Source organism: Pseudorasbora parva, chromosome 25 (assembly GCF_024679245.1).
Source record: "Pseudorasbora parva isolate DD20220531a chromosome 25, ASM2467924v1, whole genome shotgun sequence".
NCBI lineage: Eukaryota > Metazoa > Chordata > Actinopteri > Cypriniformes > Gobionidae > Pseudorasbora > Pseudorasbora parva.
In genome coordinates, this window is record NC_090196.1 from 27,069,620 (window position 1) to 27,092,925 (window position 23,306).

At 38.9% G+C, this 23,306-nt stretch overlaps 1 protein-coding gene across 6 annotated transcripts in view; it reads right to left on the reverse strand.

Moving 5' to 3' along the window:
• The window catches only part of dgkzb (diacylglycerol kinase, zeta b), a 39,074-nt gene that overhangs the window by 3,670 nt on the left and 12,098 nt on the right, over positions 1–23,306 (reverse strand). Inside the window, exons 1-29 of one of the 6 annotated variants that reach the window (XM_067437009.1) lie at positions 22,413–22,539; positions 19,505–20,487; positions 15,718–15,826; positions 15,453–15,548; positions 15,221–15,298; positions 15,081–15,137; positions 14,937–15,017; positions 14,784–14,855; positions 14,236–14,352; positions 12,323–12,394; positions 12,135–12,233; positions 11,970–12,052; positions 11,753–11,813; positions 10,111–10,224; positions 8,819–8,959; positions 8,269–8,347; positions 8,105–8,160; positions 7,949–8,011; positions 6,602–6,675; positions 6,175–6,286; positions 5,897–6,090; positions 4,791–4,891; positions 4,566–4,645; positions 3,877–3,946; positions 3,679–3,719; positions 3,399–3,589; positions 1,431–1,535; positions 971–1,039; positions 855–886 (exon numbers count right to left, since the gene is read on the reverse strand). In XM_067437009.1, the coding sequence (XP_067293110.1) occupies positions 855–886; positions 971–1,039; positions 1,431–1,535; positions 3,399–3,589; positions 3,679–3,719; positions 3,877–3,946; positions 4,566–4,645; positions 4,791–4,891; positions 5,897–6,090; positions 6,175–6,286; positions 6,602–6,675; positions 7,949–8,011; positions 8,105–8,160; positions 8,269–8,347; positions 8,819–8,959; positions 10,111–10,224; positions 11,753–11,813; positions 11,970–12,052; positions 12,135–12,233; positions 12,323–12,394; positions 14,236–14,352; positions 14,784–14,855; positions 14,937–15,017; positions 15,081–15,137; positions 15,221–15,298; positions 15,453–15,548; positions 15,718–15,826; positions 19,505–20,442 (3,385 nt within the window). In that variant the 5' untranslated portion in view covers positions 20,443–20,487; positions 22,413–22,539. Of the gene's footprint in view, positions 1–854; positions 887–970; positions 1,040–1,430; positions 1,536–3,398; positions 3,590–3,678; positions 3,720–3,876; positions 3,947–4,565; positions 4,646–4,790; positions 4,892–5,890; positions 6,091–6,174; positions 6,287–6,601; positions 6,676–7,948; positions 8,012–8,104; positions 8,161–8,268; positions 8,348–8,818; positions 8,960–10,110; positions 10,225–11,752; positions 11,814–11,969; positions 12,053–12,134; positions 12,234–12,322; positions 12,395–14,235; positions 14,353–14,783; positions 14,856–14,936; positions 15,018–15,080; positions 15,138–15,220; positions 15,299–15,452; positions 15,549–15,717; positions 15,827–19,504; positions 20,668–22,412; positions 22,540–23,306 lie in introns of those variants that run through there. The other 5 variants (XM_067437007.1, XM_067437010.1, XM_067437008.1 and 2 more) reach the window with 5 other exon arrangements.

The window sequence follows — 23,306 nt, forward strand, 5'->3', positions numbered from 1 at the left end:
CCCATGCTGACCCCTGTCCACCGCCGAAAGCACCAACAGTGGCACATGAGCATCAAAAATGGACCACAGAACAATAGAAGAAGGTGGTCTGGTCTGATGAATCACGTTTTCTTTTACATCACGTGGATGGCCGGGTGCGTTGCTTAGCTGGGGAACACATGGCCCCAGGATGCACTATGGGAAGAATGAAAGCCGGCAGAGGCAGTGTGATGCTTTGGGCAATGTTCTGCTGGGAAACCTTGGGTTCTCCCATTCATGTGGATGTTACTTTGACACGTACCACCTACCTGTTGCAGACCATGCACATTAAAATGGTATTCCTTTCAGCAGGATAATAATATGCCCTGCCACAAAGCAAAAATGGTTCAGGAATGGTTTGAGAGTTTGAAGTGTTGACTTGGCCTTCTCAATCCAATCGAGCATCTGTGGGATGTGCTGAACAAACAAGTCCGATACATAGAGGCCCCACCTCACAATTGATAGGACTTATGTATGACTTATGTCATGATATGCTGCTAACATCTTGGTGCCAGATACACAGCACACCTTCATGTGTCTAGTTGAGTGCATGCCTTGACGGGTCGGGGCTGTTTTGGCAGCAAGGGGGACCAACACAATATTAGGAAGGTGGTCATAATGTTATGCCTAATTGGTGCTTAATCTAGTTCTAGTTGTATATAAATGTTTGATTGTGTTATATATATATATATATATATATATATATATATATATATATATATATATATATATATATATATATATGGTTGTGTGTGTGTGTGTGTGTGTGTGTGTGTGTGTGTGTGTGTGTGTGTGTGTGTGTGTGTGTGTGTGTGTGTGTGTGTGTGTGTGTGTACCTTGATCACTGTCATTCCAGGCAGAATCTAACCTGTGAAATTAAAATGAAATATTAATACCACGATTCATAAACAAAACGAACTACATTTGTGTCTTATCAGCGATAATGCTGTACCTTGGCACATTCACTGAGTCCTCATCAACTGTGTCTGAACGACTCATATTCATAACTTTTGCTCCTCTCCTTCAAGATGAAAGACATTGGGCAAAGACAAGCTTATGTAAGATGATATTCATGTGAAAATGGATATCTTCTGCTCTCTCACTAACAAAAAAGGACACGAATGGTGCAATGCAGACGTATGAATATGGTAGTCATTCAGTACCATAGTATATCTCAAATAAGCACCATGGTGTTTTATTGTACTGCCACAGTACGTTTCTGTAAGGGCTGTTGCAGATGCGCATTAGAGTCTCAACAAAGCACACAGATAACTTTGTTAGCTTAGTAATGATGCTATAAAAAGACCATGGCATAATGTAACACATATAGTGTCTGTGGTTCTCATGGAAACAATCAAAGCTTGAGACTCGAAGGTCTGAATGAAACCTGAAGCTCTCGGTTTGAGCTGTACCTGCACAGGCCTGGCTTTGTGGATGTCTCTGGATCGCTTTGCATGTGTGGCTCACTATCCGGGTTCAGGCTTTCCATTTGGCCTTCAGCATGCGTCTGATGGACCCTGCGAGAGCATGATGGGATGGACAGACAACAGAGAGGACGATGACCCGTTGTCAATGTGTTTACAACGCTCTCCTCCCGCGTGGGGGGCGGGGAAACTCATTGTTTGTGAGATGTGTATAATTTACTGTAACAGAACAAGCGCTACAATGAGGTCTGACAGATGGGGTGTGTTTTTTCAGCGATCTGCTGTGTGTCAGGCGGGGGGGGGGGGGGGGGGGGGGGTGAATGTAAACACGGATAAATGAGTGTTTAATAGCAGGGGCCTTTATGAGGGGCTGTCCTGTCCTGTCCTGGATGGACTCGCATTTTTAGTAACACACAGATTTGTGCATGTTCACAGTATAGTAGACTTTGGCACAAAAACGCTGCCGTCTCTCACTCTCTCCGTCTCGGCATCAGATGTGCACGCAAATACACAGACAAAAAGACTTCCCCTGAGGGAATAGACTCAAGCTGAAGAGCAACTGTCATTCTTCGCTTTCAAACAGGAAGGAGCGCGTTCGCTTCAGTCACACAAGCTTCTCTGTATTTGTATGCATTTAGGACATGTCAAGTATTATAACATTCTGAAATTCATGTCAGTTAAACATATTACTCAAATTGTTAAACTAATGTTATTTTATACATCTAAAACTAAAATAAAATGTATTTTAATGTTTAAATAATTTAAAAGTTTTCTAAATATTTATAGGAGTAGTAATAATATGAACAAACGTTTTCATATAAATAATTGAATAATGTATATATAATGTTTAAATCACATAGATAGATAGATAGATAGATAGATAGATAGATAGATAGATAGATAGATAGATAGATAGATAGATAGATAGATAGATAGATAGATAGATAGATAGATAGATAGATAGATAGATAGATAGATAGATAGATAGATAGAATGATCAAATAATTATAATATAATATCAGTTAAATTGTTTACTTAAGTTATATTAATTTATATATATATATATATAGAGAGAGAGAGAGAGAGAGAGAGAGAGAGAAAATGGTTTTATTAATTCAATAAACTATTCCAAATATAAAAATATAATTTAAATATATTCCATTATATAATGTCCAAAGATTTACACAAATCATTATGCAAAAAATATTTTACATATAAAAGACATAATATAAAATAGATAATAAAATGTAATATATTTTCATATGTAAAGAATTTAAAATAAATTATTAGAATTGGTCATTTGTAATAATATTAACACATTTTCCATACTATATTATGATACTTTATTTAACTATAATTATTAAATTGTAAATGTCAATTTAATAATGTCAAAAATGTACATTTATAATAGCTCCTTTTATTAATATTTATATTTTATATACATTTAGATATTTTATTTAAATATAATAATAATATATATGTAAATTACGTACAAATTTATTTAAAATATATTAAATAAAAAATGTATTAAATTATAAAAATTTATATTATTATTATTGTTGGGGACTACCTACTCTTACCAGAAAACATTGTGATAGGACCACAATTATCATATCATGGTACTGTAAAATTAGCATATTCATATACCTTGCTTTTTTATTTTAATTTAATCTTAAGACATTTTTATGTATTTTGTGCGCATGCCTCCACAAGGGGTTTAGTGAGCTTTTGTCGTGCTTCTGGGGACATTTTCTGAAATTTCATGCCCACAGGCACAGCAAAACCTGCCCACGCATGTACTGTGCTAGACTACAGTGTTAAAGTGATCTGTCAAAGTAAAAAGCGACATAAAATTGCACCTTGAGGCAGTGCAAAAGCTGCTTGCAGCCCTAACAACACGAGTTGATTAAGTTTAACCACGCATTTTGTCATCTGAAGTGACTTGTTTCAATCTACCTGCACAGAGGAGAAGCCCCGGGAGAGCAGGCAGGAAAAGCAAACTGGTCTGAGCTGTTGGAACATCCCCCAACAGTTTCCATCGCCCCCGGCATACCGGGCGATGTGCCCACCGTCTCCTTGGTGACCAGCTCCGGGTCCAAGATGAAAAGCTCATCCTGGGAGATCTCCGTCACATAGTTTAGATGCTCCTGCAGAGATATGCAATGCTGTAGGGTAAAAAGGCGCAGTGTGACATGTAACAACGATGTAAAACGTCAAAGTTCCCTTTTGTAGGTACCTGACCGCGGTCTATTCTGTAGAAACGGTCTGCAGTCGTTGCTGCAATCAAACCAAAGAGGGAAAAAGGGGATTATAGGGTATGTAAACATCACACTTAAAAGTTTCGGAAACGTTCAGACCAGTGGTTCTCACAATGATTTAACATAGAAAGCTATAGTCTATACTATTTTCGAAAAGCTTGAAATGCTCTACTTACAGTCCAGGAAGCACCATTTTGGTGAAAGTTTTGGCATGTGCAGTGTATCTGTATTTATACCATCCCCCTCCTAAAGAGAGAGAGAGAGAGAGATAGAGAGAGAGAGAGAGAGAGAGAGAGAGAGAGAGAGAGAGAGAGAGAGAGAGAGAGAGAGAGGAAAAACACACTGAGAAAGTGCAAGTGAAAAATGGCTTCTGTCCAATACAGCCTCACTGTGTGAGTTCAATTAGTCACAATGTTTTTTTCTGACTGTAATTGAACAGGAAGTCAACGTGCAATGGGTTTCACATGCACAATATCACATGGCCTGAATGGCTGTAATTATAATGGAAACTAGTGACTCTTAAATGTTAAATGAGTTTCAGAGACGTGTCAATGTCGCTACAGGAAACTTAGCAATAAAACTTAGCATTTACACAGAAGTATTCTTATATTTAGTCAAGAATGACTGTGTTAAAGTCGAATAGCAACACTGACATATTTCTGAATGAAGAAGTATTTTCATAAACTAAAAAACTGCAGGACTGGAGACCAAATGGGTTTTACTGTGGAACAGCAAATTAATTTTAGAGGTGGAGCAAGACTTAAAGCTGAACTTTGACAATTCGGATCCTCCTCTTTACTTTTGGTTGTTGCCAAATCGACATGTTGGCACATTTCTAACCAGCATTCAACAAGCTGAAAAGCACCTCGTGTAGCTTCTCGATATGCAGCCGACATGTCTCCAAATCACTATTCCCGGGAACTGTAATTATCCCCATAGGAATCGCTGAAAAAGTGAAAGGAGGAAACACAAGTTAGGATTGGTTTAAATTAAGACCTATTTGAAAAGCAGAAGCTTTTTCAGGAGTGCATGAGAAGGTTCTTTTTATAGCTGTGAAAGAGAGAGAGAAGAGAAGAGAAGAGATACTCACAGGCCTCTCTAAGCTGCTCCTTATCATAATGAAGAGCTTCATAATCACACATGCTGATACGGTTCACCTGGATCTGGACTAGCTCTGTGATGGGCTGCTGACTATATCATAAGGAGAAGAAATAACAGTCAGATTTCCTATAGGATTCAATGCAGGATGGATGGATGGATGGATGGATGGATGGATGGATGGATGGATGGATGGATGGATGGATGGATGGATGGATGGATGGATGGATGGATGGATGGATGGATGGATGGATGGATGGATGGATAGACGGACCGATGGATGGAATGATAGATAGATAGATAGATAGATAGATAGATAGATAGATAGATAGATAGATAGATAGATAGATAGATAGATAGATAGATAGATAGATAGATAGATAGATAGATAGATAGATAGATAGACGGATGGACGGATGGATGGACCGACGGATGGAATGATAGATAGATGGATGGATGGATGGATAGATAGATAGATAGATAGATAGATAGATAGATAGATAGATAGATAGATAGATAGATAGATAGATAGATAGATAGATAGATAGATAGATAGATAGATAGATAGATAGATGGATAGATAGATATATAGATAGATAGATAGATAGACGGATGGACGGATGGACGGATGGACGGATGGATGGATGGATGGATGGATGGATAGACGGACCGATGGATGGAATGATAGATAGATAGATAGATAGATAGATAGATAGATAGATAGATAGATAGATAGATAGATAGATAGATAGATAGATAGATAGATAGATGGACGGATGGACGGATGGATGGACCGACGGATGGAATGATAGATAGATGGATGGATGGATGGATGGATGGATAGATAGATAGATAGATAGATAGATAGATAGATAGATAGATAGATAGATAGATAGATAGATAGATAGATAGATGGACCGACGGATGGACGGACGGATGGACGGATGGATGGATGGATGGATAGATAGATAGATAGATAGATAGATAGATAGATAGATAGATAGATAGATAGATAGATAGATAGATAGATAGATAGATAGATAGATAGATAGATAGATAGATAGATAGATAGATAGATAGATAGATACTGACTCGTACAGTTGTGGCAGGGAGATTCTCCTCTTGGTCTTCTGCAGCATGTTGGCCTGGTTCCTGAGGGTGATGCGTATGATGGATGGAGCCAGTCTGCAGGGTTCCCCGTCCACCTGCACAGGAATGGGTTTGAAGGTGGTCAGGATCACCTCCTGACACTGATGAAGCCTCTCGCCGTGTCCTCCAACCTGCAGGGTTGCCTACAGAAAGAGAGCAGCAACATTTAGATGGATTCCTGGATTAATGTATAACAAATTCAGGAAGGAGCGACAGCCAAAACTCACCAGAGAGGTCATGGTGAAGCCGATGACCTCGATGAGCCCGTCGTCATGTTTCTGTGGCCCAAAGTCATTGTGCTCACTCGGGTTCCCCCATGGCATCGTACCAGCACAATATCTACCGAACATAATGCCGAGCTCAGTCAGGATAATCTCATTTTAATGAACTCTAGTCCAGATCCTCATGTCTAGATTATATTTTATCCTGGAATAAACATAATTTGGAACTTGGAATCTCTTTTTATAATGAGGTTTTCAGTACATGTTTCCGGTCATGGTTTGACGGTATAAAATTTTGATTAAATTTCAAGACCAAACATCTCAAAACAAAGAGGATCTATATCAAATAGCACATAAATGAATACTAGGATGTTCATATGTTCTCTTATAGTTACATAATATTTTTTCACAGTTCTGTTTCAGGTCAGTTTACCTGGGGATGTTGAGGAACAGGAGGCACTGCATTTTCATATCCTGCACTTTACTGGTTAGGTCAGTTCCATCACACTGGACAGGAAATGAGAAACAAAGCATAGGAGGGAACATGTAAGTATGTATATGTATATATATTATACACCGATCAGGCATTTGGAGGCCAACTAAAACTTTTTGTTGTGCTCTTCAAACCAATCCTGAACCATTTGTGCTTTGCATCAGGAGCATTATCCTGCTGGAAGAGCCACAGCCACCAGGGAATACCGTTTCCATGAAAGGGTGAACATGGTCTGCAACAATGCTTAGGTAGGTGGTACGTGTCAAAGTAACATCCACATGGATGGCAGGACCCAAGGTTTCCCAGCAGAACATCGCCCAAAGCATCACACTGCCCCCGCTGGCTTGCCTTCTTCCCAGAGTGCATCCTGGTGCCATGTATTCCCCAGGTAAGCAACACACACTCGGCCAGACCACCTTCCTCCATTACTCTGTGGTCTAATTCTGATGTTTACGTGCCACTGATGGTGCTTTTGGCGGTGGACAGGGGTCAGCATGGGCACCCTGACTGATCTGCAGCCCCACACAACAAACTTGCTGCCAAATATATCCCACCCACTAACAAGTGCCGTGATGAAGAGATAATCTGTATAATATTTATATATATATATATATATATATATATATATATTACTAGAAAGGTTTTGACAAATGGTCTTGGTGTAGCGTAGAAATCTAGACGCACCCTAGCGGCAGCAAATTTAATCTGCCCGCAAGTGTCGTCTAGGAACTCTCAATACCCTTCTGAACTGTATTCCTCAGAATCTGGACGGGCCAATCACATTGTGTATAGAGTCGGTGGGCGGGACCATAATAACGACGGCCGAGTTGCGTTTGCGTGCTTCTAGTAAACACAGAAACTGGCGAACGGCGGCGGTCTTTCGAATCAGCTTTGACCGCGACTCTGGAAGACTTGGAGTTAAGCTTTTCTCTGAGAAAAGAACAAAGAACGGCACTGAAGTCATTCTTAAAAAGGGAAGATGTGTTCGTAGTTTAGCCGACCGGATACGGTGAATGTTTAATCTATCAACGAGCTCTGCTTCACCTCCGTTGCTCTGGTTGGTGTAGCGCTATCCTATCGCGTGCAGAGGGAGTTTGAAAGACAACCGTTTATCCCGCCCCTCGGATTGAGCTGTCTATGGTGAGTTTCCAGACCAAACATCTTGATGTGGGTCTGGCTTGTCAGGCTAGTCTTGGTGCCCAATACATTTAAATTAGACGTAATTGAGCACTTATCATATACATTCATATTACATAAATAGTTTATGTATTAGTAAACTCAACTCACCACGACCCTGATGTGTTTGGACAGATCTTTGGAGCTGCCCATCAGGAAGTCTGAGAAGGCTGTCTGCATGTATTTGAACACATACGTTACATTTAACACATTATTCAAAGAATAACATAAAACATCAACATGACTTTAATGGACGGAGAGACTCACCCCTGCATAAAACATTTTATTGCGAAGTCGACTGTTGAACCGTTCCGGTTTGGCCTCTGAGGAAACAAAACGTCTGTCTGAATCCTTTCACAAACCACTGATTTTATATAGACAACCCTTCATTTTACAGACCATATTCAAATTACACAAGCGAGTGGACACACCTCGGGATTCGTGAAACTCCAATGTCACGTGTGCATCAAATCCGAGGCTGAAATAATTGTTGAAGACGTCAATGGGAAGCTGAAATAGACATGGAGTAGTCATTAGCTCTGCCTCTAAATGGTCATTTTAACACGATGAAACTTGATTTGTTGTGGAGAAGCTGGAACCCAGCAAGCAATTTTGCATTTAAAAGACATCTAATAGTCGTCCAAACACAGCCCTGACGTCTAGGCTAAAACAAGGCAAAATTTGGGCTGTCAGTGAAAATTTAATAGACGTCTAACAATAGCCAGAGAATAGACTAGTCATCTAGAACCAAACACCTTGTAATCACTGTTGACTTTGCTTACATGATGGAATATCAAACATCTCGCAAGTTATTTGGGCAAAAAAGACATGTAACCAAATTCAAGGTTATTTTGGCTAGAAGAGGGTTACTCATAGCCGGACTATATGGTTAACTTAGATGGTGAAATGACAGGTATTGCTTGCTGGGAAGGATGGTGTCCTTCTCCTGAAGCCTAGCGCCCTCTACTGGTGTCAGCTGACCTTGTCTGTCTGGTGTTCATCCCTCTCCTCCTCGCTGGCCTCTAAATTGGGTTCCACGCTCAGGTTCCATCGGTCCAGCTGGACGATGTTGCCGTCTTCTACATGGGACAAGATCTTGGTCACCGGTTCATCCGTGTAGCCCTGGAAGTAAACAAGCACACACATTTTCAGATAACAATGAGAAACTTGATTTTTAGTGGGGTCAATTTCTCTTGTTCTGCCACTTTAAGAACCTCAGTATTTTTAACTTTCCTGTTGTGTTAAAATAAAAACATGAGTACAACTGGAGACCCCTATTGGTTTCCATGGCATTCCAAAACCAACACTTTAGTCGGAGACTAAAAAAAACTATAAAACGTGAGAATTTAATAATTCCCGTCCGTTTCCATTGTATATTTCTATTGTATATATTAGCTGCACAGACATAAAAAACTATTTTAAAAAAACTAAATAATTTGTCATGACTACTTGTAGTGACTACAAGTAGACTAAAGACTAAAGCTACAAGTATAAATACTACTATATACTATACTATAAATAATATTATTTGAACTGTGTAAAGTAGTATTTATTGCTATTCATAGATATTTTTATATATATTTATCACACTTTTTTTCAGTGCTGCAACAGTCTAGTAATTGAGATCCAAAAAACAAACAACCAAAATTATCCGTTGACCAATTTTTTGACTGTGAAACTCAACTACACAATGAAACGGTGAATTTTCCTTGGATAATTCACAAAACAACTCTTTAATTCGTATACTTAAAATTCACAAGTCCTCATGTATTTCATATTTTAGTGTCTGACAAGCTATAATACATGTTTTCAGTTTTTACTCTCTGATGTTTTATAAAGTGTTGATTTTTGGCAGATTGCATAGAAACCAATGTCCCCAACACAAAAGTAACAACATTTGGCCAGCCTTTCCAAACTTGAAACCTTGTAAGCACATTTATGATAAATGAGAAATATTTTCAAAATTTCAAAATGAAATAAATTGTTTAACCAGTGTTTTAAGTTGATGATAATCAAATAGATGTCAAATGTCCAACCCACACCAACACAACAGGAGGTTTAAACCATAAATCCTGCTTTTACATAGAAAAAGTGACAATGCTGTAAAATGTGTTATATTACATTATATAGGAGTACTTTGTAATATAAATTTACTGAGGAAGAAAAGCTAAAATTGCATCTTTGAACTTTCAAAACTAAAAAAAAAAGGCAAGTCGAAACTAACACCGACACGTTTGTGAGAACATTACAACCAAATGAATTCAGGTTCATACCCCGCCCCAGTTGAGAGTCCTGGCCAGGTCGTTTCCCGTCCCGAGGGGCAGCACGGCCACGGCGGGTTGAGGGTTCAGCTGGAGCTCATCCAGCACTGAGAGAATCCAGCCAACCTGTCCAAACAGAGCATATAGAGAACACAACACGTGACGGACCCCATGAGCTTCCTGACCAGGGTCAGCGTGAAGAAAGCCATTTCAATTCAACAGATGTGTCAGTCTGGGCAACATTTGAAGGATTGGCTTGGATAAAGTGCATTATTTTATTTATGCTCTTTTTTTTTATCGGTATAGAATGCTACATAGCTACTTACACTGTTAAAATAATATTTGTGCTGCGGATTTGTGGATTTGCGGCGTGTCCCTTCGACATGTCGACAACACAAACCAAACTCTTTCAGGCCTCAGCTTTAACTGTAGTGTTCGAGTGTTGGTCAAAGTTGACATTTTTTGAGGGCAGCCAATGAGGACCATAGATGACATTATGCACATTTAACTTACGTAGTGTTAACCCTGTTAGGGGTTAACAGTAGGTATGTAACAGGAAGTGAGACTGGAATTGCTGACATAGCATTTCAGCAGTTCAGAATCAATTCTTCCTTTTAGAAGACAATGTGCCCTATTTCAAAGATCTGAGCGTGTGAAGCGCATAGAGCAGGTGCACTTAGGGCTTGGCTGGATCCACTTTTTTAGTTTCATGACGCAAGAACAGTCTGTGCGCCAGATGTATGGTCCAAAAGGGTTGTACCTATTCTCTTAATGAGTCATGGGTGTGTTTTGGGCGTAATAAACCAATCAGAGTCTCGTCTCCCATTCCCTTTAAAAGCCAGTTGCGCTCGCACCATGGCAGATTCGCTATTTACATGACAGAAAGACTGACGCTTCTCCAGAGAGAAATCCTTTTAATTTTTAGATTTAAAAATGTTTGTGTAATAAGCAGAGTGTACGTGCGTTGTGCTATTTTTGACTTTAGACCAGGTTTTTGTTGGTCAATGGCGCAGTCGTTTTCAGTTGCCTCAAAATAGCAACACGCCTGAACACACCTCGCTTTCAGACCTGTACACCCATGGGCGAACAGACGGGCGCGAGTACATTTGCTATTTAAGCAATATGACGCTGTATGTGAAACTGATAACTGCGTTGTGCTGAAACCAGCAAAAAACACTTGCTTCGCGCCTGCTTCATTAGTCACACTGAAGGTACTGTTTAATGCACTGCATTGTGGGAAAATTTTAATACTGCGCACAATGCAATAAAATATTTTCAAATGAGTAATTTACTTTAATTATATATGATCATATATTAAGTTTCACCAAATGGTAATTTATGCTTAATACATTTAAATTTTATTTGTCAGTTTCAAATACATTTCTTACATATATGAAAAATAGTGTATACACTATCAGACAAATTTTGGAATAATTACGACTTTGTTTATGTTTTTTGAAAGCAGTCTCTTATGCTCACCAAGACTGCATTTATTTGATATGTAAAAGCTGTAATGTTCTGATTATAAGGGTCATGTTGAGATCATTGCTGGATCATTTGCATACTGTGCACATACTGAATAAACAGTATGAGCAGCAATAATATTACCCACAATCCCGTTTTAACAAGATAAGAGCACAGATATTTGACTAACCGTTCCGTCTCCGCCACATACAAGGATACGCAGGTTGGGCACTTTGCTGTACATTTCTAACCTTAAAAAAGAAGAAGAGAAACTGTAAGAAGACACGCTAAGAGGAAAGAAAGAAAGAAAGAAAGAAAGAAAGAAAGAAAGAAAGAAAGAAAGAAAGAAAGAAAGAAAGAAAGAAAGAAAGAAAGAAAGAAAGAAAGAAAGATCTCTTATCTCTTACCCCTCTCTCGGACCTCCCTGAGTCAGGTCAAACACTTGCCGGGGGTTCAGATACCACATGAAAGAGCGGATGATTTTGGTTCCCTTCATTGTAAAAAGGAAGTGCTGTTATGTGGCTGTAAAGTAACGTTTATATGCAATGCAGACTCTGTGGGTCGGTTCTGACCTGGTTTCCACCACTCTTCGGGTTGACAAACACCAGCAGAGGCTTCATGAGCTGAGAAGGCATCGGCCTCACGACAAAGTGCTTCCATTTGCCATCATGCTGAGAGTAAAATATTAAAATCTCATATATATATATATATATGACACATATGTTACTTTTATTCAAAGTAGTTCAGTGGTGTTTGCTACCTCTGTGGCTCTCTTGCTGGGTTTGGCCTTCAGAGACGTTTTCTTCTTTCTTTTACTGCTCTTTAATGATGCCTGTCAACAGTATGATGAGGTCAGATTATATAGGTTTATGGGTACATATTAATTTATGTATACATTTTGAACTATTTTCACTTTGATGAAAACATAAAACACTGTCTGAAAGACTTTGTCAGTCGAATCATCTCAAAATTACATCACTATAAGTACTTTGGATCTTTATTTGTAGGATATAGATACACTATATTGCCAAAAGTTTTGGGACGCCTGCCTTTACATGCACATGATCTTTATTGAGAATCCCATTCTTAATCCGTTTATAATGGTTTAATATGGAGTTGGCCCACCCTTTACAGCTATGACAGCTTCAGCTCTTCTGGTAAGGCTTTCCTCAAGGTTTAGGAGTGTGTTTGTGGGAATCTTTGACCGTTCTTCTAGAAGCTCATTTGTGAGGTCAGGCACTGATGTTGGACGAGAAGGCCTGGCTCGCAGTCTCCACTCTAATTCATTCCAAAGGTGTTCTATCGGGTTGAGGTCAGGCCAGTCAAGTACCAAACTCGCTCATCTATGTCTTTATGGACCAGCGCTTTGTGCACTGGTGCAGTCATGTTGGAACAGGAAGGAGCCGTCCCCAAACTGTTCCCACAAAGTTGGAACCATGAAATCGTCCAAAATGTGTTTGTATGCTGAAACATTGTGTTCCTTTCCCTGGAACTAAGGGGCCGAGCCCAACCCCTGAAAAACAATCCTGCACATAATCCCCCGTCCATCAAACTTTACACTTGGCACAATGCAGTCAGACAAGTCCAGTTCTCCTGGCAACCACCAAACGCAGACTCCTTCATAAATGGACTTATTGCACAGGTGGCATTCTATTACGATACCACGCTTGAGCACTGAGCTCCTGAGAGCGACCCATTCTTTCACGAAATGTTTGTAGAAACGTCTGCATGCCCAGGGGCTTGATTTATACACCTGTGGCCATGAAGTGATTGGAACACCTGAATTCAATGATTTGGAGGGATACTTTTGGCAATATAATGTATATAGACCTACCATTCAAAAGTTGGTAGAAATTTTTAAATGTTTTTGAAGTATCATACTGCATCAAAAATACTGTAAAAACGGTAATACTATGAAATAATATAACAATTTCGAATATCTGTTTTCTATTTGAATATATTTTAAAATATATATTTATCCAGTGATCAAAGCTGAATTATCAGCATTATTACTCCAGTCTTCAGTGTCAAATGATCCTTCACAAATCGTTCTAATATGATGATTTGCTGCTGAAGAAACATTTCCTATGATTATCAATGTTGAAAAGAGCTGTGCTGCTTAATATTTTTGAGAAAACTGTGATCAAATGTTTCAGGATTTTTTGATCAATAGAAAGCTTAAAAGAACAGCATTTATTTGCTGTCCCTTTTGACCAATGTAATGTAAAACGTTTGAATGGTAGCTTACATGGACTTTTGATTGCTTCTGACAAATTACAGACAAAATATGTTAACATAAATATCAGCAAAGCAATTGGAATAATAAACTAAATATTGTACATATTGAAAAATTTAGATGTAGGTCCTATTAGGACCAGAATATAACAAACACCACTTCCAGGCAAAATGCAGTCATGTGCTTTATGAGCGGGTCTTTTATTAGTAGTATTGTTATTAATACTTTTTTTGTTAGTTGTCATTATTACATTTATGATCAGCATTGTTATTATTACTGTTTTTTTTCCTTCCAAAATACCTCTCGTGGACTGGTGTTGAAAAGTAAAACACTCAAGAAAATGCATACAGTTCATCCAATGTAATAGTGATGTCCGTGTCCAATAAAAATCGAATAAATAAAACAAAAAAGCCAGCTCTCCTCTGGTCAGATGGTACCTGTTGTCTGCGGACTCTGATGATCCAGGTTGGAGGGATGATGACAGCCGCGTGAGCGCCGAGGGAACACGTCTCATCGATTTTCTGCAGCATGAAGCAGGTCACCTTGTTGTGATACTGTAAGACACATATCAAAGTGCATTGATATACATTTTACTATATTTGAAAATGTGTTAACATTTTATACACTACTATTCAAACGTTTGGAAGAAGCTGATCATTTATTCAATCAAAAATACAGTGAACAGTTTTCTATCTAATATATTTTTAAATGTAATTTATTCCTGTATTGCAACTCCAGTCTTCAGTGTCACATGAGCCTTCAGAAATCATTCCAATATGCTGATTTTGGTGCTGCTTAATATTTTTCTCTCAGAAAAGTACTTGTAACAATGAAAGTTTTTTACTGTCATTTTTGATCAATTTAATGCATCCATCTGAATTAAATTATTAAAACAAATTTTAAAAGACACCAAACTTTTGAATGGCAGTACACTTGTAGAAACCCTTTTAGAAAACTGATTTAGGATCAGATGTGCAACACTTACTGCCTGCTTACACCATGAGCAGCTGATGGCCACAATATCTTTACTGTGGAAGGAGAATTTCTGCTGGAAACCCTGAGGAAGAAGACTGAAATTAGGCCATAGATGCTTTCTGGATGATTACACAATTTCATATTTTATGACTGTTGCGCTGACCTTTCCGCATTGCCGGCATTTTCCTTCTTGCCGTCTCCTATGGACCCAGTGATGTCTCATGTTTGGAGTCTGAAACACAAACTATCTCAGTTGTTTAACAAAATTATACGAAGAATCTTGGTTTCAAGGGACAAAAAGACTTACCTCTCTGACATTTTTCATGCCTGGATCTTTAAAAGATGGCTTACACCTAAAGTTTATCTGTGGGAAATAACTGAATTTGTTGAGACACATTTGTTTTAATACATCCTCATTTGTAATCAGTTTTGCAACAAACGTCTAACCTTCTCCAGCTGATCCATGCATACAGTGTGAACAGCTATTTTGCAGGATGCACATTTGTGCCGTGCAAGAGATTTTTGCTGAGAAAAGAAAATGAAACAATTGGCATATGCTTGGTAAGCCATCTGAAAATGTGCATACAACATTTGACCACTAGAGGGAGCTCTTATGCAGGATTGTTTTTAACTACTCATTTTGTTGTACGTTTTAAGAATAAAAAGAAGGATCATCTACCAGGGACTTTGCAAAACAATACGTCTCCCCCACGTAACAGAAATCTCCAGATGGACTGGTCTCAAACCACACGTGTTGACCAAACTGGGCATTTTCCTGTGGTAGACAATTACCCAGTAAGAAGTTACACAAGAAATAATTATTATGTGATACGAGTTGGAAATGGGAGTTTACTGCCAACCGCCATACAGATGGATGACAATTCTAATGGACTGCCTTTAACAGGAACGTGTTTGTTAAAAAAAAAAACAGGTTAGTAACTCACAGTCCAATCCACGGTGCTGCAGATATCTTTGTTGGGTTCGCATTTGGCGGGTATTAAGGCGCCGGATTGGGCTGCGTTATCCTGTACACCAGCCTTCGCGATGGCTTTCCTAGGAAAAAACACAATGGCAGTGCCATTAAAGACTAAACACACTGCAAGTCTCAACCAAGTCAATTAGAGCACTGATCAAAAGCAATAAAATCAGCAGTTTACACTAAAAAGCTGGCATCTTATTTTATGCCGCTTTCCACCCATAATGCCTTGGGGGTCTCTTTAAATTGCATCTGTTTAATACCATATCAATCAATAAGACTATTTTTACCAGCCACCTACACACAACACAGAATTATGGAGCATGGCTGAAAAATCTATAGTTTTTTCTTGCCTCTAATCTGTTTTCTGTACTACCACATTAATGCTTAGCCTACATGATTTAGGTCATCAAATTTGCAAGATTCACCACACCCTTTTATACAAAACAAATCTAACTCAATTGAACTGTTTAAAACACATCTATTTTGAATCTGAGCGTGCTATGAATACATCAACGTTCATGCTAAATGCTAACAAGCTAGACAAGAGAAGAAACAGATGTTGCCTCTCCTTGTGCAGGAACTTTATGGTTATACAAGAACGTTTATGCAAAGAAAACAGGAAATGCATTTATGAAGGCAGACAGCCACATATTTATTTAGCTTTGGGTGGGGCATTTCCAAGGTTTTTTGTAATCCTTTTGTAATCAAAACCTTGCTCGCCCTGACCTTTGTGTCCTAATCCCTACAGAGTGATTCAGTGAAGCTTAGCAACCTGTTGATTAGAAGCCCACTGGGTGATCAGTAGTGTTGATGAGTCACATTACCTCGCTATGGTAGTAGCTGTGCTAATGAGCGAGCACCATGGAGCTCGTATCCACGGGACGGAGAATGAGAAGGTCAATGCAATGAAAAGCTGCATGGGAACTAACTGCTCTTGCATGCATTCAATCTAAATGTTTGAATTTTTGAGAAATTACCAAAGATAGTGCCTTGAAAGTGTTGAGTTTATAAGTGGAGATCCAGAATAATAGGCTAACATAGTTTCTAATCAACAAACCTGTACATTTTGTCACATTTATTTGGTCTTCATTGCAATATGAACTCTTTAGGGGTGTTTACAATGACAGCATTTTGCAGTGGCAAAGTGGCCGGATGTCATTCATCTTTAACCTTCATCCTTCCCTCACAATCCTGTAATAAATCCTTCATGCTGCGGGTCAAAATGACCCGTAGGCCTAAAATTATATATATATATAAAAAAAAATTTTGTCCAGAAAGCTTATATCATTTCATTTATTTTTTAAATATGTTTTTTATTATTATTATACATACACATTTTTACCTTTCAATTATTAGATTTTATCAATAAGTAATATAATTTAAGCACATTCTTTCAACTTAAATTCAAAATAACTCTCCAAAATCTCTTGTGGGATATTGTTGAAATTGCTAGTGTGGACGGAGAGCATTTTGAAACAAAACCACCGTTACGTGTCAGTAAACCAAACCAGTAACTAAACGATCAACTTCAAAAAATGTCTCTCAGTGAAAATAATCTGTCATTTAAACTGTGATTAAATTATATATTGAAAGCGATCAAAGCAAGCTCCCTTTACTGCTGGAGCTGTCAATCAAACAGAGCGAGTTTAACAGTAACTGAGTTCTGGACTCTTGCCAAAATTCCCATTATAATAAACAAATCTTTATTTACATTGTGTTTGCACTGATAGTTATGAAGAAAGCATTCGTTAGTGTGCAGAAATCAAGTTGCAATGACAAGATCACTGGATTCATGCACTTAACATGTCTGTGATCGGCTACAATGATCATTACTGCAACCTTTCATGCACAATCTTAATATAATGCTATAATCAACAGTTAATTAGTTAGGTAGTTAAACTTGAGAGCTATGATAGTAAAAACATGCTAAAAGGTTTTGAGAGAGTTCCACATGTACAAACCCAATTCCAAAAAAGTTGGGATACTGTACAAATTATAAATAAAAAAGGAATGCAATAATTTACAAATCTCAAAAACGTATATTTTATTCACAGTAGAATATAGATAACACATCAAATGTTGAAAGTGAGACATTTTGAAATGCCATGCCAAATATTGGCTCGGATTTCATGAGAGCTAGACATTCCAAAGAAATTCACACCGGTAGCAATAAGAGTCTGGAAAAGTTAAATGTACATATAAGGAACAGCCGGAGGAACAATTTACAACTTATTAGGTCAATTGGCAACATGATTGGGTATATAAAGAGCCTCTCAGAGTGGCAGTGTCTCTCAGAAGTCAAGATGGGCAGAGGATCACCAATTCCCCAATGCTGTGGCGAAAAGTAGTGGAGCAATATCAGAAAAGAGTTTCTCAGAGAAAAATTGCTAAGAGTTTGAAGTTATCATCTACAGTGCATATTATCATCCAAAGATTCAGAGGATCTGGAACAATCTCTGTGCGTAAGGGTCAAGGCCGGAAAACCATTACTGGATGCATGTGAACTTCCGGCCCTTAGACGGCACTGCATCACATTCAGGAATGCTACTGTAATGGAAATCACAACATGGCCTCAGGAATACTCCCAGAAAACACTGCAGTGAACACAATCCACCGTGCCATTCGCTGTTGCCGGCTAAAAATCTATAGGTCAAAAAAGAAGCCATATCTAAACATGATCCAGAAGCACAGGCGTTTTCTCAGGGCCAAGGCACATTTAAAATGGACTGTGGCAAAGTGGAAAAATGTTCTGTGGTCAGACAAATCAACTGGGATGCTATGTCATCCGGACTAAAGAGGACAAGGACAACTCAAGTTGTTATCAGCGCTCAGTTCAGAAGCCTGCATCTCTAATGGTATGGGGTTGCATGAGTGTGTGTGGCATGAGCAGCTTACACATGTGGAAAGGCACCATCAATGCTGAAAGGTATATCCAAGTTCTAGAACAACATATGCTCCCATCCAGACATTGTCTCTTTCAGGGAAGACCTTGCCGTTTCCAACATGACAATGCCAGACCACATACTACATCAATTACAACATCGTGGCTGTGTAGAAGAAGGATTCAGGTACTGAAATACCTGCTGTCCTGATCTTTTACCCATAGAAAACATTTGACGCATTATAAAGAGGAAGATGCGATAAAGAAAACCTAAGACAGTTGAGCAACTAGAAGCCTGTATTAGACAAGAATGGGAAAACATTCCTATTACTAAAAAGCAACTTTTTTGAGATGTGCTGATGCCATGAAATTTCTCCTTAAAACTATACATTTTCTCAGTTTAAACATTTGATATGTCATCTATCTTGTATTCTAAAAAAAATATTGAAATTTGAAACTTCCACATCATTGCATTCTGTTTTTATTCACAATTTGTACAGTGTCCCAACATTTTTGTAATCGGATTTGTAATACTGGCTATTTCATATGCAAAGATGTCAGCCAATCACAGCAGTGGGCGTTTACTTCTCTTACTTCTTGAAGTCTCGCAGACACGCCCCTTCAAACAGAGTGTTCAAATCCGAGGGCTGAAAATACGGCTAGAAAAATTACTTTTATTTCTAAATTCTTATTTTTTTTAAAAACGATGTAAAAATTATAGGGAAACACTATAAAATAAAGCAGTTAATGAATGTTTTTTTGTTATTTTACGAAAATGTTATGAAGTCCTACAATAAAATATCCATCTAATTTGTGAGCACAACATGATATAATGACAATTAGACCCAACAACAGAAAATATTTTACATACGACAAGAATCCACTCCACGACTCCAGACTGGGATCGTAATAAGCTCCTAAGAGAGGATTGAGAGTCGCCTGAGCCCTGTTGCAGGTGGAGCTTCTTCGGTTCGGTAGTGGCAGGCCTCTTCCTGGCCAGGGGCTTCCTGCTTTTGAGATGGTGGAGACCCGACGGCGGCGCCTCCTCTGGCTGCTGCGGCAGTAGCGGATGTGCGGGCCCGTCTCCGCGTGGCCATAATGTGACGAGTTCCTCCTCAGGCAGCGTGGGACTCTCATCAACGGGTGGGCCTGAACACGCTCTGCCACCACAGCCAGAGGAAGACAGTCCTGCTGGCACAAGAGAGAGGAGTCTTTGATCTCCCAATCTGAAACACTGGCCTCCTCCTGGTGGCCCTTGCGCAGCCCTGAGAGGGGACTCTCATCAGAGTGCTCGCTGGAGTCATCGCTGTCACTATCGCCCTCTAAAAAAAGCACATCCGTGTGACTCCTGAACTTCTGGCAGCTTCCCTTGAGCTCCACCTGACCCGGCAGTGGACTACGACCCTCCTCGTCCTCTTCCTCCTCTTCCGTCATCTGAATCAGGCTGGCCAGCAGCATGGAAGGGCCAAGGAGGTGTGTGTCTATATTGCGGAGCTTGCCTACTTTCTTCCGGCGTACGGCAAAACGAGGATTGGCCTTCGGGGTGGTGGTGCTGGAGCGACGTCTTCCACTGCTTTTCTGTACTGGTTGACTGCTAGCGATTCGGGGCAGTGCCTGAAGTTGGACGCTGGATCGGCGTCGTTGGGCCAACGCACAGGACGGAAGGCCAACGCTGGAGCGCCGACGGGCACGGCTGGTTGGCACCGCAATGCTCGGCCTCCGGTGTCGACAGGGTTCGGGTACATGCCCGTCGTGCACAGCTTCTCCTGCCTCCTTCCTCTTAAAATGTCGTCTGAAAAAAGTATCCATGGTGGCTTGAAGGATACAGTTCCCTTTCTAATGGTCCCCCTGAGGCTGTTGATTGAAAATTTAGCCTGTCAGCACAGATTAAGCAAGTTCTGAAACTACAGAAAGCTTGTCACACTGACCTCCATTGACCAAGATTTAAAGCTAATCCGTAAAATCGAGATAATCTAGCTCGTCCCAGTACAAGCCAATGCTTCCCAACATCATAGAATTTAGGAAATTACATTACTAAAACCCCTCATCAACAGCAGACTTAAGATAGCATGAATATCAGCTAGTGAATGTGGTCTACCAAGAATGTCTTTTTGGTTAGCTTAGTTTAAAAGCCCGATGGGAACTCATTTGCATCCACAGCACAACAGTATGATGGTTCTTTCAGAAGGAAAGACTAGACGTGAGTCATTAACACTGAATACAGCAAGCTAACTCCGCCTGTCCTAGCGCCAATTTTCCAGGGGTTTACGCCAGGACAATTTGCCTTCCAAATCGTGTTAATACTAGCAAAGCCAGTAGTCTACAAAGGTGCATTGTGAATCCATGGGCGATGACATCATGCCATAATGACGTGAAAGGCACTCAAGGAAATGAAGCTCTGCACAGCTCATGAACGTCCTGATTATCACACGGGGGTGTCCGGGGCAGATTATAAGGACTTTCTGACCCTTCAGTAGTGACTGCCTGTCCTAATTATAGCAACGTAACTAGTCTCATCTCATTTAGAGGCGGATATGACCTAGACAAAACTCTCAGGGTGAGGAATGATATATTGCTGCTTTTCTCAAGGGCTGTACACTAAACATGGTATTGTACTACAGTAGGGGTGACAGTACTTTACAGTAGAAATCATTTAACATTTCAAAAATCATTGTAAATCGTACTGAAACGAACTTGTGTCCTCACCAAACACGTCTCCATAGAAAAACAACTGTTCTTGCTCATCAGGCACGGTAAGGAAGTTAGACTCAATCAAGACTAATTACATTCAGCAATCATCTTTAGGAATCATATGTCATTTATGAAGTGGGTTCCTTTAGTAACAAAAGATGCACTTAAACCCAAAGTCTGCGTTTGATTATCTCCATATAAATCTTAAAAAGAGGGACAATAACGATTGTTTGTCACTGATTCCATGATGATTAGTGGTTCTGTTTGTTTACATCGCCACAGATCTAATTAAAAAGCAGTCTTTGACTATTTTAAATATTTCTAATTATTTAAAATTAAGGGACATTATATATATATATATATATATATATATATATATATATATATATATATATATATATATATATAATGTACATAATTTACATATAATGATTCATTTATAGTATAATTTTAATTCTCAGTATAAAAATAATATACAATTTTTTCTCATTTTTTATTAATATTATCTTATTTAATTACATCACTATGTTTACTTCTTAAAAGTATTCATAATAACAAAAATATTACATTTGTAAAATTATAAAACTATTTTAAAACTGTCAATACATATTATTGACATCTGCTACATTTAAATAGATTAATAATAATTTTAATTAATAATTTATTAATAATTAACATATAATAATAATAATAATAATAATTCATTTATAATATAATATTATTTTTCTATATGAAATAATAATATAAAATTAATAATAATATTACATTTTAAATTTTATTGAATTACATTAATATATTTCCTTTTTAATAGTATTCATAATAAAATAAATCTTACATTTGCTAAATTATAATAATATTTCTCAATGTAATTAAGAATTTCCATTATATCTATTTAAATAGATTTACAATACACAAAGCTTTATGCAAAAAGTAGGTACTCAATACAAGAACAACAACTGGTCCAAACTCACTGCCTGAATGTGCCCATACAGTACAAACAAAAGTTCTAAAGCTTAACTCTACTTCTCTTCAGTTATTAGGCAACATCCAACAACAACAACAACAACAACAAAAAGACATTATACGACCTGAGAGTTTAGCTCCCGTCTCCTTCCCTGACCGTCTCCTCACAGAGCACTGACAGAGAAAGTCCAAGAGATGAACAGGTGAGACAGCCTCCCCCAACACACACACACACACAGCACACAGACAGAGATGAACTACACACAACTCAAGCCTACAGGAAGAGAAACATCCACCCACAAACCACCCAGCTCTGGGAGGCAGCAGCACACATCACAGAGGAAAGAGCCATCGACTAGGCAGGAGGGAGACGGTAGGAGGGAATGCAGGGTGCCTCGAAGCCTCCGGTTTAAAATAATGACCAATTATCAGCTTAACCCTGGGAGTTTGTGCAAGACACACACGAACACAAACGTCTGCTGCCGCTATCACTTTCTAGACTCGTGGCTCATGGCATACAGTCTTCCTGGCACCTATGGGGGCAGATGCCAGGTGCATTACAGGAACACAATTAATGCTTTTATGATAATGATCTCCCTCGTGAACATTTTGCAAAAGTGCTTCCGCTTTTTAAACAGCGTTATGCATATTGCTCAAGAAAAAGAGGACGTAACACCAATTCTGGCGCAAAACAGCCTGCGACATGCAACACACACAGCTGTGAAGATGATCTATGAAGTTTAACCCAGTATCAGGTTTAAACAGCATGTCGTTTTTTTAACCATTGTAAAGCTAATCATAAAGATGATGGCTTTAGTGAGGACACCTTGTGTCTATTCAGGTCCCCTAATAGGACGACGCGGCGATGCCACTTCACCCCAAAAGCACAATGCGTGTCATTTCCATTTCAAGGCCCCTGTGCTGTTGCATTATGGATCAGCGCAAGAGAACCTGGGTGAGGGGTGAATGCGCTGGAATATCAATTCGACAACCTATAACAAACATCAGTTTTGTTTATA